At 37.1% G+C, this 13,151-nt stretch overlaps 1 protein-coding gene across 1 annotated transcript; it reads right to left on the bottom strand.

Annotated features, from left to right (window-relative positions):
* Nucleotides 1-26: 26 nt before the first annotated feature.
* Nucleotides 27-12,061, bottom strand: glipr2 (GLI pathogenesis-related 2). Its single transcript, XM_086076032.1, has 16 exons — nucleotides 11,796-12,061; nucleotides 11,681-11,706; nucleotides 11,386-11,595; nucleotides 11,189-11,266; nucleotides 10,719-10,868; nucleotides 9,350-9,416; nucleotides 8,539-8,564; nucleotides 8,227-8,436; nucleotides 7,950-8,027; nucleotides 7,258-7,407; nucleotides 5,326-5,407; nucleotides 4,614-4,639; nucleotides 4,302-4,511; nucleotides 4,038-4,115; nucleotides 3,515-3,664; nucleotides 27-586 (listed from the first exon to the last, which is right to left on the bottom strand). The coding sequence occupies exons 1-16, from the start codon at nucleotides 11,807-11,809 to the stop codon at nucleotides 501-503; spliced, it is 1,641 nt and encodes a 546-aa protein (XP_085932158.1). The 5' UTR covers nucleotides 11,810-12,061; the 3' UTR covers nucleotides 27-500.
* Nucleotides 12,062-13,151: the final 1,090 nt, after the last annotated feature.

Below are 13,151 nucleotides of genomic sequence, written 5' to 3'. Positions count from 1 at the left end.
GACTGCGGCCCTCCTGTAAAGTGTCCTTCGGTGTCATGAAAGGCGCTGATAAATGTATTATTATTATTATTATTATTGTTATTGTTATTCATTGAACATATGTTGTATGTTAGCAAACCATTTGCCATTTTACTGCTCTGTGTAAAACAGTTTTATACCAGAAAATAGTGAATTAAAACAAAAATGAGAAACACACTATTCATGCAATCACCACCCTAAACATATTGAATAAATTGGGATAGCTGATGTTTTTTTCCCCACAAAAGCAGTTAAGAAAACTCTTTTAAAAGTATTTAAAAAATAATGAGAATCTGTGAGTGGGTGAGTGCACGCCGGGTGCCGAAAGGTAAACGTGCGGGGGCTAATGTTAGTAAATATATTTTGAATACACATAAAAAACATGTCATACGCAGTTGTACAAGCATTAGTTTGGAATCCTTATTGAGTCAACTTCATATTCAGCTACAGTACAGTACTACAAGATGCTCCTGCATGGTTTTCTAAGATGGTCTGCAAGAATACTTTGGGTACTCTTCTGCCCCATCGTGTCCTCCACCACTGAGTACTTCACCACTGGGTCCTCCACCTGTAAAATGAACACCATTTATGTTGTAAAAAGCACTCTGAAAACTATTGAGGTATTTTTGCCTTAAACATAATGCTAAGTCCAGTGAAGGCTCTGCGTGACTTAAAAATTAAATGATTCATAATTGGGAAAAAAAAGTTATTTAAAGGGACTGCAACATGAAAAATCAACCTTTTGGAGCTTTTAGCCATGTTAAAATGCTAATTCCTCACCAAAAACATGACCAAAGTTGTGTTTTGCTCCATTCGCCCCTGTATGACAAATTCTAGGTTATTCTGCTCTCCAAGCATCAACCCCTCCCAACCTGAGAAAACGAGTTTGACGAGTAAGACGTCATTGCTTTCGGCTCCGCACCGCCTCTGCGGACTAAACGCACGCCCACTTTTTCTGAGACCCCCCTCCATGGGATAATGACAAAAGTAGCCTTTATCAATAAACATTCAAACGTCCAAATTAATTCAAAGCAATGAATTATTCTTGCCAAAGTGCAATAAAATGACAATTGGCTATCTTAAAATCCATTGGCTGACAGTGGTGTAAACTACAAGTAAAACATTTGCACCAACGAATTTAAATGAATGAATGGTGTAGTGGTTAGTACGCTTGCCCCGTAAGCAAATGAGTGTGGATTCGTGACCTGCTGTGGTGCTTTTTTCTCTCTCCTCCTTTCCTCTAACCTCTCTGCTCCCCTCCTCTTCCACGATTTCTTGTGGCAAGGACCCGTTTGGTTTCAAATGTTTATTCAAGAATTGATGGCTTGCGTGACCAAACGCAGAGATCTAGCAGCCGTGAAATATAGAGTCCATTTAAAAAATCGGCTTAAAACCTATCTGTATGTTTCGTGGGCGTTGCGCAATGCAGCATAAAAAGATAGATAGAAATAAATAGACGTTATGAGAGGGGCGCGGCAGCCACAGGGGGAGAGGCGGGGTTTTACTGAACTGAGCGTTTTACTTCCGGGTAAGAAAAATAGCTACCGAAATAACTCATATTTAATAAGAAATTACATCGCGATTGTGTTAAAGGTAAGATTTTATCATTATATGCCTATAGTTAACTGTGGAAGGGCTTAAAATACCATGGTCTAGTCGTTTTAAATTAGTGCTACCACTTACTGCCTACTCTTCAAACCACATTTGTTATTTTGGATAGATATCAAATAGGTATTCTGCATATCGCTGGCCTTGGGGCAAACCTTGTACCTCCAAAATCTGCACTTTTCAGGAGACCCCCAAAACGGCACGTTTCTTCAACCATTAATTAACATTGCATCAGCAAAGAGAGCAAGCCATTTCCAACACCTTAGATTGGTCAACAGTTTGTAAAAATGACACCAACACATGTGGACTGGCCAAAAGTATCGATATTTGAAAATTATCTGAGCTTTACCAAATTGTGACGTGAGGTTTCGGCGCGACCAGCGAAATTACACAGTTTAGCTGCAAGTTCACCCAAATGACATGCTGTGTTATGTATTGGTTAGATATAATTAATAAGGTTCTGGGTTTTCATTGTATATGTTTTGTCGTCTTGCCTTGTATTTTGTAAGTATCATTGTGATTTTTGAGTTTCTGATTCTTTTTGTGCAAGTTCTTTTTGTTAGGGATGACAGAAATGGAACATTGAAACAATCGAATTTTTGGAACAATTGATTCAGAAAAATAATCAATCTTTTTGAACGTTTGATACATCTCCCCATAGCGACATCAGGTGGCTAATTGTAAAATATCACATTCAAACAGTAGATTAGAGAAGTGTTGCAGACTCCCCAGATCACCTAATTTACACAACTGGCAATCGGCATATACTACAATTGTAATGGACGCCATAAAAGAGAGAACATGGGAGAGTGAAACACCCCCTCAAAATGTATAGAAGTAGCCTACAAATGAGCTTTTTGCTGCTGATTCTTGGTTTGTTTTGAATTTTGCCTTTTAAATAGACCACAACTTAGCAACATAACTTAACGACTTAAATGCTTTGATGATGAGACCCACATTACTATCACATTTACTCAAAAACGTGTACATTAGGACAGCTTAATTTTCGACAGGAAGCATTAGAGGAAAAGAATGACCTGCAAAAATGACTTCCCGTAACAGGAATTAAACCAAGGTCGCCTGCATATTGGATTAACCTCAGTACATTGTGTAGATGGTTTACCACTGAGCTAAACACCACCTCTAAAGTCTATTGACATTTTATCATGTAGGGTTATGAATCAGTAGCCAGGGCAATTTCCCAAAGTATACTTAGGTTGGATATATTTTCATATAGTGCAATGGCAGGATTTTAATTTTAGAAAAGGGATAACATGATCAATGTTCACTTGCTGAAACAATAAGTGTGACGTTTGGGAACATTTTGGGGTGTAATGGAACGCAAAATGCACCAGTCACGTGACATCGTGATTCTGAGCCAGATTTTGGAACGTGTTTCGAATTACACGCTCCGCCTGGGTTTCGGTACATACCAAAACACAGTTTAGATTTTGCCATCACTACTTTTTGTTACTGTTACTTCCGCGATTCATTCGTGCACTTTTTATTAGTATGTTTCTCCTTGCTGCTTGCAAGCGTTTTCTGTTGAACTTTACCCGTTGTGTGCTTTATAAAAATAAATTTTTGTAATAAACCTCTTTGTTGTCCGCGTTTCTGGAATCCACCCATACCTGACAGTGATGAGCTTTTTGTCATTTTGTTTATTTGTTTTTGTGTTTTTTTTAAATCTGCTTTTATGTTTATCTTTTTGCTGTTATGTTCAGTTTTTTGTTTTTTTCAGATTTTTATTGCTTTGCTTTTACAATTCAAGCCTCCTGTAGTTTTGCTTGTCAAGCCCTAATATTTAAGTAGTGGGATTTTTTTGTGTGTGAAAAAATACCAGCGTAACTGACATTTTGGTCAATAATCGGTGTTACTAATGAATTACCTCGTGGGAGGACGTTTTCCCTGAAGTAGTGGCTCGTGCTGATGTTGCCAGCTGGTCGATACTGCCCAACAACAAAAACCTTGTTGCCATCCGTGGCCATACCCACTCCCAGTTGGGTGCTTGCTTTCCACACAACCTGAGTAAAATGACCTGTAAAACGAAATACATGAATGGATGTTTAGGCTGTTTTTCTGGTCCAACGTTTTGCTCCTTGAGTGTAGGGTGTTGATAATTATATCTTTTTTTTTTTTTTTGTGTTTATGCAATCATAAAAAACTGAAAGTAATACTTGACATTAGGTATGACACATTGTTGCAATGGATATCAATGGACTGTTGGCCATTAAGTGTCGAGGCATGTGAGTTTAAATGACCCTTCTGGATTTTGCATGATGCTAAAACAGTTGCAATCTGCAGAACATGCACAAAGAACAACATGTTTACTTGTGACTTTTTGTGGATTGTTGTGGAAGCAAGATATTTTCAATGTATTTCTCACAGTAGCTCCAATTTTGTTGTATTACCTGTGTTGCCACTAAATCCTGGGTTGCTCCAGCTGTATTTCTTAACTTCACCATACCACGAATCTACTGCTTCTTTCCCTAGACAAGACAACCTTTCTCACATTACAATTCCATGCAAACATGTACATATGGCAGAGAAACAAATAGCATCAGACAATTAACCCAATAATGTGAAATAATTTGTGGTTAATGTGAAGTAATAAGAAAAACGTGCTTAAATCTAGTGTAACACCTATTATAGTGCTTCAAACTGGAAAAAAACACCTTTTAGTTTAATGGGCACCGAGCTCCATTTATAATAAATATTCTCGCCATCATCACTGCCACTGTGCTGTGCTACACCCAAAGCCAGCAAGCGATCCGCCCATCGCTGAGCCGCCGCATTCAGCTCGCTGTTCAGAGTCATCGATGGTGCGTTGTGCCGTGTTCTGCAGGCGTTGTGAGCTTCCAGGAACTCCCGTTGAAAGCTCACATCTGATGATCAAATTAGAAATGAGCTTTGTGATGATAAAATACGCTATCTTGCCGAGGCTGGCATGGCTGCAGGAAATATTCCTGAAAGAAGAGTGCACTCACCTGCCATTGTGTCTGATGTCGTGAGGCTGGAAAACAAGAATTCAGTTCAAAATCAAACCACATTGCAGTTTTTACATATCATAAGGGATTGTGTCAGTGTGTTAATCATAATCTGGTGACTAGAACATGACACATTAAAAACAGCAGCTAACTCAAATTACTTGTGGAGAAATTACTTGTAAAGATTGTCTTTCTTTGAGTCGTCTGTCTTGATATTTATTAATGTATTCAGAGATTTTGAGACTTGAGATTTTGCTCTCAGTTTAAATAACTGTGTTATGGAAGTCATTTGAGTGTTTTAGCAATTGGGGGAAAAACAGCAATACAGAAAAATTTGAAATACTTATCCACACAATTAATTAACCCCTCAAAATTATTGAATAAATGAGGGGAAAGGGGAAAAAAGGTGTTTAAAAAAAACCCAGTAATAAATCACTTTTAAAATAGTGTTTAAACATTTTTTTCCTCAAATGCGAATGGGTGAGTCCACGGGTATCGAAAGGTGAACATGTGGGTGCACTTATTATACTGGTTGTTCAAGTCTATTTAACTGTAATGTCAGTAAATATATTTTCAATACACATTATGAGCACCACATAACATCTCTTTATATACAGTTGTACAAGCATTAGTTTGGAATCCTAATTAAGCCAATTTCATGTACAGTCACAACAAGATGTTTCAGTATTTCTCAAATGGTGTGTAAGAATACTTTGGTTTCTCTCCTGCCTCACTGGGTTCTCCCCCTCTGGGTCCTCCGCCACTGGGTCCTTCACCACTGGGTCCTCCGCTAACTGTAAAATGCAAATCCATTATGCTGTAAAATACATTATAAATATTACTGAGGTATTTTAGTAAACCTAATAGTAAGTCCAGTGAAGGTTCTGTATGACTTAAAAACTCAATGATTTATAGTTGGAAAAAATCGTGCTACATATTAGCACCACCACTTATCGCCTATTCTTCAATCCATATTGTAGAGTTGAACATGGGTATCCTGCATATTAGAGCCTACTGTATTAATGAAAACGGCAAGAGACACATTCAGTTCAGTTGCAAGTTTGCCCTAATAATCATGATGTAGTTGTGTATCGATGTCCATTTTTTTCTGTTTTTTAATTGCATGTACTGTTGTTGTTGTTATTATTATTATTGTTGTTGTTATTAAATGTAATTTTCATTAATGCAAAAAACTAAAAATACAACAGCTAATATAAAAAAGAACCAAGTATAATAATAATAATAATAATAATAATAATAATAATAATAATAATAATAATAATAATAATAATAATTGCAACAGCAAATCCCCCAAACACATTTATAAATTATTAAATACAATGGCTGTGTCCGAATGTGCACACTAATCCCTATATGGTGCACTAGTATGGGGTCACACTATTTTGTAGGGGTGTCCGAATGTCCAACAGGAAAAATGTAGTGCACTCAAAATGACCAAATGCACTTTGAAAAGTTGCTCACTCAACCAGTTAATATAGACCACAATTCATTGTGAGCATGGAAACAAAATGGTGTGAGCAAGAGCGCTATAGTGCGAGAATCAATGCGATACATTAACTATTTACTGCGGAAATAATGTTTTAGTTGAAAATATGTACAACAAAGGAAATATTTTTTTTTAATTTTTTTTTTTTAAATTTTTTTTTTTATTTTTTTTTATTCACAATATATTATTATAAATAGGTGTAGAGTTATGTGCCACTGCGTCATGACTGGTACGGTCGTCACGTGATATGTGACAAGGGGCAAGTTTTTTTTTCTAATTGAAGACACACACAGGTGTGTCCACCTGTTTCCCATCACCCTCACATGTGAAATAGTCTGGGTCTCCCTTGTTTTGTGCCAAAGTGTTTCATTTTAGGAGTGGCTTTCTTTGTTCCTAGGTTATTTATCCTCCCATTTGGAGCACCTTGAGTTTAATGTTTTATAGCCTTTGCTTTTCCCTCAAAACGAGGAGTTTTTTGTTTAATAAAATATCTGCCTAGGCGACCAATTCATCTCTGCACCTGAGTCCTCAATTTGCCACAGCATGTCACATTTTCCTTCTGGAAGTAGACACGGCTCTAGGATTTTTTTCTCTCCTAGGGCTTGACCGATACATAGGGGTGTTGAGAAAAAAATATATAAATATATTTTAGAATGTCAAATAAAATGCTGGGGCTGCATAGATTTCTGATGGAGCTGATCACTTAAAATCAGAAAATGGGTTATCAGTTGTCAGTGCACATCGCTTCCAAGGCGACAGCGTGCGTTATGAAAGTGGCTTTTATCCAATCATGAGATGAGTTTGAAATCCCCCACATACTTACCTCTTCTGGTAAGTTAATGTTGTTGTGTTTTTTTCATTTGAACTTGGGATAAGTTTTTTGTTTTGTTTTGTTTATTTTTTTACGTGTTATTTTGATTTTCTGTTTAGCTTCTTGCTGTTTTGTTCAGTTTTTTTTTTGTTTTCGTGTTTTTTTTCCATTTGCTGCATTTTAGATTTTTGTTGCTTTGCTTTGCCGTTCAAGCCTCCGTAGTTTTGCTTGTAAAGACCTAATATTTAAGTAGTGGGAAATTTTTAGAGAAAACATTGCATCGTAAATTACATATTGAGTGATAATCTAAATTACTAATGAATAACCTTGTGGGAGGACATTTTCCCTGAAGTAGTGGCTCATGCTGATGTTGCCAGCTGGTCGATACTGCCCAACAACAAAAACCTTGTTGCCATCCGTGGCCATACCCACTCCCAGTTCGGTGCTTGCTTTCCACACAACCTGAGTAAAATGACCTGTAAAACAAAACACAAGCTGGAATTTTTAGCTGTTTCTTTCTGTACCTTAGACATTAAACCAAAACTTTTCTAGTCACACCTACGCAATCTGGTATGGTACAATTTGAAAAAGAGATACTGTAGTTAAAAAACTCCCTCTATGAACATGATCATGCTGAGTCAGCAGACACTAACGGTGTTTTTATTATACGCACGCTCGCACACACACCCACACTGCATCCTACTTGCTCTTCTCATCTGACACAAGTCCACAAACATAATCACAACAAATAACATGCTATTAAAGTAATGCTTCATAGTAAGTATGAGCCTATTGCAATGGATCTCATTAGGCTGTAGGTCATAGAGTGTCTAGGCTTGCGAGTTTAAATGAGCCGTCTGGGTTTTGCGTGATGCTAAAACATTTGCAATGTACGGAACTTGCACAAAAGAACAACATTATGTTGTTTACTTGTGGCTTCTTATGGATTTTTGTGGAAGCAAAATCTTATAAGTGTATCTTAAAAGTATATTATCCAGCTCCAATTGTGTTGTATTACCTGTGTTGCCACTAAATCCTGGGTTGCTCCAGCTGTATTTCTTAACTTCACCATACCACAAATCTACTGCTTCTTCCCCTAGACAAGACACATTTCTCACATGACAATTCCATGCAAACGTGTAAAAAAGCAGAATAATAAAATTGACCCATTAATGTGTAGCAATTTGCATTATCAGCTATCGTAAAGTAGTAGTATAGGTTAATGTGAAGTAATAAGAAAAACATGCTTAAATATTGCGTAATACCTATTATAGTGCTTCAAACTGGAAACACACCTGTTAGTTTAATGGGCACTGAGCTCCACTTGTAATAAATATTCTCTCCATCATTGCTGCCACTGTGCTGTGCTGCACCCAAAGCCAGCAAGCGATCCGCCCATCGCTGAGCCGCCGCATTCAGCTCGCTGTTCAGAGTCATTGATGGTGCGTTGTGCTTAGCTCTGTAGGCGTTGTGAGCTTCCAGGAACTCCCGTTGAAAGCTCGCATCTGATGATCAAATTAGAAATGAGCTTTGTGTTGAGAAAAGAAGCTCTCTTGCCGAGGCTGGCATGGTTGCAGGAATTAATCTGGAAAGAAGAGTGTACTCACCTGCCATTGTGTCTGACGTCGTGAGGCTGAAAAACAAGAATTCAGTACAAAATCAAACCAAATTGCTATTTTTAAACAAGCATATTGGAGGAAGATGGGATAGTGTCAGTGTGTTAATCATAATCTGGTGACAAGACAAGTCCCTGACAAGAGCATGACACTTTGATGTCAAACAGGAGCTACCGGAAACTCAATAATACTCTGCAGAAATGACTTAAAAAGATTGACTTCCTTTGCTGTCTCAATGTTGTCTGTCTTGATATTTATAAATGTATTGAGAGTTTTCGAGACTTGAGATAAGATTTGCTTTCTATCAGTTAAATAATAGTGCACATGCATGTCATTTTAGTGTTTTAGCAATTGGAAAAAATTGTAATACAACAATATGAAAGTAAATTATTTTCACAATTACCACCACAAAATTGTTGAATAAATGGGGATATAGAACGTTTTTCACAAAAAAGTCCACTATTTATTTACTATGCTGTTTGTTCTATAGCTGATCTATTTCTGCCTCCAAAGCGTAGACTTACTGTAATTTGCTTTGTATTTATGTGTTTTAGATTGTGAATCAATTGGAAAAGCTCAACCAGGGGCAGGGGTTGTAAATTAGCATGTGCTAAACTCTATTTGCTCAACATCCGCTGCAAGCTTGCTTAGTATTTATGTCGGATTGTATTGTCCCTGTTGAATAAACGAATAAAATGAAAATAACGTTCATAAATCTGTATATTTTCAATACACATAAGCAACACACAACATGTCTTTATACACAGTTGTAGAAGCATTAGTTTGAAATCCTTATTATTACTTTGGTTTCTCTTCAGCCCCACTGGGTCCTCCGCCACTGGATCCTCGGCCACTAGGTTCTCCACCAGCTGTAAAATGCAAATCCTTTATGCTGTGAAATACACTACAAATATTATTCAAGTATAGTATTTTAGTATTAAACCTAATGTTAAATCCAATGATAGTCATATATGACTTTAAAAAAAATCTATGTTTCAATATTTGGATTTTAATTGTATTATTATTATTATTATTATCATTATTATTATTATTATTATTATTAGTAGTAGTGCTTTTAATTAGTACTGGCTATGAAGCAACACTTACCACCTTTGTGCAAAGTTGCAAATAGGTATCCTACATATTATTCTGTATTAATGAAAAGGGCAAGAGATCAGTTAAATTCATCGGCAGTTTCACCTTAAGAACAATCTGACACATCTGTGTATTGGATGGATAGAATGATCTTGCTTTTCATTGTATATATGCAGGAATTCTGTTTTGTATGGTGGCTCTTAAGTGCAATAATAATAACAATAATGATAATAAAACGAACTAAACACAATAGTAAATCGAAAAACACAACAGCAACTAAAAAAACTAATGATGTTGTACTTAACCATTTTTTTAAAAAAACAATAAAAGTATAGAGTGTGAGTCAAGGACGTGAGGTTGCTTCAGAAAGAGGACATGGACGAGAAGAATGCGAAAAATGTGAATATATTGAAGGGCAGGGCTTGTGGCCATTCATGGACCTGGCGAGGTGTGCATGATCTTTGTGTACATTTTTACCACAAGCTTCACTATTTCATCCACAGCCCCATATGAAATTATAAATATGGTTAAGTACTGTTGTAAAACATAATATACAGTATGTGTACTCTGTACAGTAAAAACTGTATTTATATGGCTTGGCTACAGTGTGACAGTCCCGATCACTAAAAAACAGAAAATGCATTATCAGTTATCAGTGTGCTGTGCTTCCAAGCCGTGGCGCGGATGATGGGTGGCGCTTTAGTGAACTCATGAGATGAGACTGAGCTCTTTCACATACTGACCTCTTCTGGTAAGTTAATGCCATTGTTTTTTTTTCTCATTTGCCGTTGTGATGAGTTTTTGGTTATTTTGTTGACATATTTGTTTTTGCAGTTTTCTGCAGTTTTTCATTTGCTATTTTGTTTAACTTTTTGTTGTTTTGTTCAGTTTTTGTGTTTTTTTCCCAATTTGCTGCTGTTTAGTTTTTTGTTGCTGTGTTTTTCACCTCAAAGCCACCATAGTTTTGCTTGGAAACCCCTCAAATTCAAATTGTGGGTTTTGGGGGGTGGGGGGGGCTTCAAAAATACCAGCATAATTGATATTTTGGTCAATAATCAATGTTACTAATAAATTACCTTGTGGGAGGACATTTTCCCTGAAGTAGTGGCTCATGCTGATGTTGCCAGCTGGTCGATACTGCCCAACAACAAAAACCTTGTTGCCATCTGTGGCCATACCCACTCCCAGTTGGGTGCTTGCTTTCCACACAACCTGAGTGAAATGACCTGTAAGCCGAAACACATGAATGAATGTTTAGTTTTTTTTTTTTGTACATTGGACTTTACGCCAAAACTTTGTTAGGTACACCTATACAATCTGGTAGGATTCAATTTGTTATTGGTCATTGAGTGTCCAGGCATGGAAGTTTAAATGAGCCATGTGGGTTTTGGGTGATGCAAAGATATTTGCAATGTAAAGTAAATGCACAATAATGTTTACTTGTGGCTTATTATGGATTTATGTGGAAGCAATATCTTAGAAGTATATCTGGTAAGTATATCATATCATCATATCATCTTATAGCTCCATTTATGAGTTGTATTACCTGTGTTGCCACTAAATCCTGGGTTGCTCCAGCTGTATTTCTTAACTTCACCATACCACGAATCTACTGCTTCTTTCCCTAGACAAGATACATTTCTCACATGACAATTCCATGCAAAACTACAATGTGTAAACAAATACAATCATACAATTGGCCCATGAACATTGCTATTCTAGTGTTTTGAACAGGACACACACCTGTTAGTTTGATGGGCACCGAGCTCCATTTGTAATAAATATTCTCTCCATCATCGCCTCCACTGTGCTGTGCTACATCCAAAGCCAGCAAGCGATCCGCCCATCGCTGAGCCGCCGCATTCAGCTCGCTGTTCAGAGTCATCGATGGTGCGTTGTGCTGTGCTCTGTAGGCGTTGTGAGCTTCCAGGAACTCCCGTTGAAAGCTCACATCTGATGATCAAATTAGAAATGAGCTTTGTGTTGAGAAAAGAAGCTCTCTTGCATGGCTGCAGGAATTAAAGAGGAGTGCACTCACCTGCCATTGTGTCTGACGTCTTGAGGCTGAAAAACAAGAATTCAGTTCAAAATCAAACCACAGTAATTTCTACATGTCACAAAAATATTATAAAAGATGAGAGCATGACACTTACTTGTCAAACAGCATCCAACAAATTGCTCCTGGAGAAATGACTTGTAGAGACAGACTTCCTTTGCTGTCTCAAAGTTGTCTGTCTTGATTTTTATATACTTGAGATACGGAGGCGGAGACAGACACTCACAGCCCTGTTATCACCTCAGTCCAATCATAAAGCAGTTTTCTTTGAATCTTGTTCCGTTTCAGAGCTTCCTGTTTTGTAACTCAGTTTATGGCACCCCTATAAAGTACATCAAATAATAGGTGTTACACCCCGGCATAGACACTTGATACTGTATTTATTTTTCTATACGGAAGGCACTAGAGACCGGTGATCAAAACAAAGGGGCTACTCCATTTTGGGTTCTTTGTTTTGCATTTGCATGTGATTGGGACAACCACCGATTCAAAACAAGTTCTGTGGCTTTGTCTGGGCTCCACCCTGCCGAGGATTTCACAAGTACAACCAAGTTCTCTGACCACAAAAGAACTTCTGCTTTAACTTTGACGAGCAATATCGTGCAAACACACGCGGATGAATTAAGATGCCACATAGAAGCAAGTTGCTACAAGAGAACAACCTCATTTTACGTAATTCTGAAGTAATTGTTGAATGTATGTGAGTTTAACAAGCAAAGACGTGAATGTACATACAGAACATACCAAGACACCTGGATCTCAACAAATCATTTTAAAACACAGTATGACACTGTACTTAATGTTTATACTCACAATATGCCATTAGGTCCTCACCCTACTGTTGAAGACAAACCCGAAAAAGAAATTAATTATTCAAAGAACTTAATTATTAATTCTCTTCATATTTTTTCCTTCAATTCATCCATCTTCTATTCTGCTTGTCCTCACCTAATTTACAAGCTAGCACACACAGCACAAACTCTACACTATAGACATTGTGACATTGCCCCTTTTCAGTAGTGATGGGAAAATGAAGCTTCATTAAGCACTTGTGATATATATTTTTTTACTCCTCTATGGTGATCATTGTTTAAAGATAAATGCTAGTGCACTGTGTGTAAACTGATAGTCCAATTTAAAGCCTTTGTCATTAGGTTAATTTTTTATATATTTTTTATTTTGGGGGGACAAACGTCTTCCAAGTGTAACAAAAATGCTCCATAATATGTTCTATCCTTTTAAAACCAAACAACATAGTGAACTCGAAAAACGGTATGAGCTCCCTTTGTCTATGCACACCTGCAACTTTATTAGCACTTCCTACTTAATTTAAATAGGTGTATGACCCAATGCTATAGTGACATCTAATGGTCAACTTTGTGACCTACATGTAAACCCAGGAAATGGTTCTTACAGATGACAAGATAAGCTTCTATACTTGATGCACTCTTTT

The sequence above is a fragment of the Leptonotus elevatus genome, chromosome 5, assembly GCF_054856555.1.
Source record: "Leptonotus elevatus isolate MCC_2025b chromosome 5, RoL_Lele_1.0, whole genome shotgun sequence".
In the NCBI taxonomy this organism is placed as follows: Eukaryota; Metazoa; Chordata; class Actinopteri; order Syngnathiformes; family Syngnathidae; genus Leptonotus; species Leptonotus elevatus.
The sequence above is the reverse complement of the archived record's forward strand: the minus strand, read 5'-3'. Positions and strand labels throughout refer to the sequence as shown.

What these genes read in the sequence shown, in the direction of transcription:
- glipr2 (XM_086076032.1), bottom strand. An exon ending in GGTGCCCATCAAACTAACAG is followed by an intron (nt 11,267 to 11,385) that starts GTGTGTGTCCTG and finishes TATCTTGTCTAG; the next exon opens with GGAAAGAAGCAGTAGATTCG. An exon ending in GGGGCTGAAGAGAAACCAAA is followed by an intron (nt 8,565 to 9,349) that starts GTAATAATAAGG and finishes CTTGTTTTTCAG; the next exon opens with CCTCACGACGTCAGACACAA.